This window comes from Fonticula alba, assembly GCF_000388065.1.
Source record: "Fonticula alba strain ATCC 38817 unplaced genomic scaffold supercont2.4, whole genome shotgun sequence".
Classification (NCBI taxonomy): Eukaryota; order Rotosphaerida; family Fonticulaceae; genus Fonticula; species Fonticula alba.
This window is the reverse complement of record NW_009242974.1, coordinates 1262381-1266914: the sequence shown is the minus strand read 5'-3', so window position 1 is coordinate 1266914 and position 4534 is coordinate 1262381. Positions and strand designations below refer to the sequence as shown.

At 62.3% G+C, this 4534-nt stretch overlaps 2 protein-coding genes across 2 annotated transcripts in view; one reads left to right on the top strand and one right to left on the bottom strand.

Moving 5' to 3' along the window:
• The window catches only part of H696_02809 (hypothetical protein), a gene marked incomplete at both ends in the record, with an annotated part of 4472 nt that extends 2943 nt beyond the window's left edge, over positions 1–1529 (top strand). The window contains 3 exons of the mRNA XM_009496709.1: positions 70–510; positions 627–1190; positions 1293–1529. Coding sequence (XP_009494984.1) covers positions 70–510; positions 627–1190; positions 1293–1529 — 1242 coding nt within the window. The remainder of the gene's footprint in view (positions 1–69; positions 511–626; positions 1191–1292) is intronic.
• A 439-nt stretch (positions 1530–1968) lies between these two features.
• On the bottom strand, positions 1969–4277 carry H696_02808 (hypothetical protein). The gene is made up of 5 exons (XM_009496708.1): positions 4050–4277; positions 3724–3902; positions 3343–3497; positions 2769–2999; positions 1969–2585 (listed from the first exon to the last, which is right to left on the bottom strand). Exons 1-5 carry the CDS (start codon positions 4156–4158, stop codon positions 2144–2146), a joined length of 1116 nt encoding a protein of 371 aa, XP_009494983.1. The 5' UTR covers positions 4159–4277; the 3' UTR covers positions 1969–2143.
• Between the last annotated feature and the right edge of the window lie 257 nt (positions 4278–4534).

Sequence of the window (4534 nt, the reverse complement as noted above, 5' to 3'; positions counted from 1 at the left end):
CGCCTGCCTTTCCTAATTTCACTTTTCCATCCCTTTCCCTCTCTCTCTCTCCCCCCCACTCCCTTCCAGGGCCTATTCCGCTTCCTCGAGATCGTCTACCAGTACTGCCTCGGTGAGCGTGGTTTCTACGCCATCTTCTTCAAGCCCAAGCGTCGGGTGCCGGCGGAGAAACTCAACCCGCTGACCATGTTCGCCGAACTCTCGGAGAAGGAGAAAAAGTTCCTGGACATGTCGTTCGACAATCTGAACGACTCACTACACTCTCTGGCCAAGAATGCCCTCCGGGCCGACCCCACCATCAGCGTCTCCTTCATGGTGGCATGCGAGGTCCTTTGCAAGTACCGCCTTGTGAATGAGCCCTTCCTTCGGGGGATGATCGAGCGCTTCAGCACCGACATCATCTTGCGCGAGTACACCGACATGATCGGCGCCTCGCTTCAGTCCATCGCTCCGGTATGCGGGATTACTGTGCGCAAGCGCGGCATGCTCGAATCCTTCCAAGTGTTCCCGGTGCGTCAGTCCATCATTGTCCACGGGGTTTTTCGCCTGAGGAGCCCCCTTGGGTTTTTGCTAATCTCTCCTGCCCATTCCCCCCCCCCCCCCCCCGCTCCTCTACCTTTCCGAAGAACATGATCCGCCGGATTGAGGCCTGCTTCGAGGTGGACCTCTCCTATTCGCAGCTCGTGTCACCGGAACTTACCACCGAGGTGGAGACGGATTGCGCCCTGCGCGCGGCCAAGGCGCGGGCTCTCCTGGATACGGACTATGCACGCATGGCTCGGCGGCTGCTCTCCTCCCTGCCGTTGTTCCTGTCCGAGCCGGAGCCCCCACCCGGGGTGCTTCACAATGTGGCGGCTGCCAACCAGCTGCTTGTCTCGCTCGGGGAGAAGGGCCAGCGCGACGCGGCGGTTCTGATTGCGGAAAACTGCTACCACTTTGCGCACGAATTCAACACCCTGAAGATTCGCTGCCTGGCGCCGTATACGGCGGCCGCCAACAAACTGTACAAGGCGTATCTGGACTTCTACGCGGTGTACTGCGTCACTCGGGCCCTCGGGCGTTTGGGCGAATTCATGTCCGGCGTGCGAGGCTTGCTGGACTCCGGCCGCAAGCCGGAGGAGGTGGGCTTTGTGGTGACGTACAGCCGTAATGCCCTGGTTCGCGCGGCTGGCGTGAACGCCCTGTCCGATGTGCGTGCGGGGCTGCCCTCCGCCAGTGTCACCTCCTGCTGCTCCCTTTCGGCGCCCCCCGCGTGACACTTCCTGACTGTGACCCATCCCCCGCCCTCCCAGCTCCGCAAGGCCCTCCGGCACACGTACCAGTCGCTGCGGAGGCACTTCTCCAAGTCTGCCGAGGGCCAGCTCAATGCTGCCAGCCACCATATCGAGATGGAGCTCATCTCTCGCATCACCCAATACGAGCAGTGGTGCCGAAGCTGCTACGGCGGGGCCACCCTCGAGTCGCTGGTCGGCTTGTCGGTTGGGAAGGTCAGCGATCTGATCAAGGAGATCGGAGTGTCTGGCTTCTAAGCCGGCCTCTTTTCCAGGCCTCATGCTTGGGAGACGTGTGTGTGTGTGTGTGTGTGTATATATGAATTCACACCCACCCACCCACCCACACACCCACACGCACATGTCGTATACTCTCCCCCCTTCCTGTCCTCCGTGCGTCCCTTTGTCCCCTCTCCTGGCAATCCATCGAATGTACTTGTCCATCCCCGCCCCTCCTCCCTGCTCCGGTCTCTCTGGCAGACCCGCCATCACCCGGCTATGTGCTCCCCCTGGCCTGAAGAAGGACCGAGGACAAGAGGCAAGCGGTCTTCTTTGTGTAAATTTTTTTATTTGCAAAATGTGGTGTTCCATCCGCACAGGAAAAGAAGGAGGGGGGCGCCGTCCTCTAGGGGGGGAAAAAAAACGAAAAAGAAGGGGGAAGGGCAGCACGCGCGCCCTCTCCATCATTCCTGCTAAAGAGGGGGGGGGGGGGGGGGGGACGAGAGAGACCTGGGCTCCAGGGGCGGTCTCCTGTGCCGGTGGCCCTGTCTGGTGGTCCGGAGTCAGTGCACACACACACTGCCTGGGGAGGGAGAGAGAGGGGGCCCCAGAGAGGCACAGTCGTCCTGCCACCAAGGCAGCCCCAGGGCCACTCAGGTTGACGACTGGCTGGGGCCGACATCCAGGCCGCGATCGGCCAGATACTTGCGAGAGGCATCAAGCTTTTCCGAGTAGCTCTCCTCGAGGGTCTTCTTGATGAGCTCCCAGGCGGTCTCAATCTCCGAGCGCTGGCAGGCCGACATGGGCAGGACATGCACCCGGCCGGGGTCGCCATTGTGCACCATCCCGCGCAGCTTGGCCGAAATGAACTCGATGACACCGTTGACATCATTCCGATCGCCGGTATAGTCGGAGAAGGCCTCGCAGGTCTGAATGCTACGAGTGGGCAGGACCTCCTCCAGGAGATCGCGCTTGTTCAGCACCAGGAAGAAGGGGGTGTTCTCGAAGAGGGTGTTGTTGGCGGTGGTGGCGAACAGCTGAACAGCCTCGGTCATGCGGTTGACCAGGGTATCCTCGTAGAGGACGTTGTTGTAACTGTGTGCGTGCGTGCGTGCGTGCGTGCGTGCGTGTGTGTGTGTGTTTGGATAGGGGGGCGAGGAAAGGGAGCAGCTGTCAGTGTGGGGTGGGGGAGAAAGGAAGACACGCGTGTCTGACGTGACGCCGGAGGGCAATAGGCGGGCACAGCGGCATAACCGAGAGAAGGGGGCATTCACGCACTCGGCCAGATTGATGACGAAAAGGACCGCCTTGACGCGATCGAAGCAGTGGATCCACTTGCGGCGCTCATTGCGCTGGCCGCCCACATCGACAATGGTGTAGGCCATCTGCTTCTCGGGGATGTTGATCTGAGTCGAGGTGATGCCAGTGGTCACGACGCGAGTCATGACGATATCGCGCTCGGTCGGCTGGAAGTCGGGCGAAGCCACGCGCTGGACATTCTCGAAGTAGCTGCGCGCGGGGCGAAGGGGGGGGGGGGGGGGGGGGGGGGGTGTAGGGGGGGGGGGGGGGGGGCAGACAGCACCAGCACCAGCACCAGCAATCATTGCGGAGCCAGGATGCGTGCCAGGAAGGCACACCCGCGCGCGCATCGGTTGCCACTGTCGGTGGGGGGGGGCAGTGGATGGACGTCAGGAGGATGATATAGAGGAGGGCAAGGTGTGTGTGTGTGTGTGTGTGTGTCGGGGTCCTTGCCGAGAAGCCCTGGATGTGAGGGGGGAGGGGGCCTCTGGCCGATGAAAAGAGCAAGCCAAAAGGCCAGAGCATCATCAACAAAAAGGACAAGGGGACGCACTAAGGAGCGGCCTCGAGAATCCAGAACTCGTTGCGGCGCTTAAAAGTCTCCTGGATGGCGGGGTTCTTCCAGAGGATGGACACAATCTCGGCAATGGTGCCGTCAAAGTTGGAGTCATCGCCAAGCTCATAGTCGAGGATGGCCTGGCCGATCTCCTGTCGTGTGGATGGGGGCGTTCATGGGACGGGGCGCAGGCATATGCACAGGCATTTGGATGGTGCGCGGGGATGAGTGACAGAGCACGTGCGGGGAAGGAGACAGCAGGTCTCTCTCTCTCTCTCTCTCTCTCGGACGAGAGGAATAGCATGTGGCCAGGAGGGGGGGAGGGAGGGGGGAAGGGGAGATTTGACGCGTGCGCGTGCGCGCGCGCGCAGTACGCACCTCGTCCACGCCGAGGCTCAGGTCGAACTGGTGGGCCTTGTCCACGAGAATCTGCATGCACTGCATGGTGTTGCGCTTGAGACTGCTGGCCAGAGTGGAGAGCTCCACATCAGTGAGCTTGATGTCATAGATGAGCTTGATCTGCTTCAGGAAGGTGGACTTGCCGGACTCACCGGGGCCTTGGAGGGGGAAGGGGGGGGGGGACAAATACGTGTAAGAGCAGGATGGTGATCAGGTATTCTCACCATGATGGGGGGGGGGGGGGGATTTGCAAAGGAAATTGATGGGTGGCCGGGGAAGAGCCCCCTCAAGCAACACTGACGTACCCAGGAGCAGAATCTTGAGGTTGAGCTCGCCGCGCGCATCACTCTCGGCCAGTGAATCATCGATGTCCGACGTGATGCGGTCTTTCTGCTTGCTCGACGTGCAGCCCATGGTCAGCGCGTCTGGGAAGGATTGGGGTGGAGAAAAGGGATGCGGGGCCGGAGGAAAGGAGGGGGGGACGAAGCCTCCGAGATGGGAAGAGGGAGAGGGGGAGAGGGGGGGGGGGCGCGCGAGGCGACGAAGCTGGAGGGGCGGGGTGGGGGGGGGGGGGGGAGAGAGGACTCGAATGGGGTGGGGGGGATGGGGGAGGTTGGGGCGTGGGCCCGGTGTTGGGGGGGGCGGTGTTGTGGGGGACTGGCACTGTGGTCCCCCCCCCCCCCCCCCCCCCCCCGGGGGTCAGGAGTGCCCGGGGGCGTGGGCGCGTGCGTGTGCGTGCGGAAACGGGTGCCCGTGTGCATGTGTATCTGGGCCTCCCCTGGTCCCTCTC

Bases quoted from the DNA above. Each gene is read 5' to 3' on its own strand.
- H696_02808 (XM_009496708.1), bottom strand. From the start codon at position 4,158: ATGGGCTGCACGTCGAGCAAGCAGAAAGACCGCATCACGTCGGACATC. The intron at 3,498-3,723 runs GTGCGTACTGCG...TCCACACGACAG, and splicing joins TGAGCCTCGGCGTGGACGAG to GAGATCGGCCAGGCCATCCT. The intron at 3,000-3,342 runs GTGCGTCCCCTT...CCCCGCGCGCAG, and splicing joins ATTCTCGAGGCCGCTCCTTA to CTACTTCGAGAATGTCCAGC.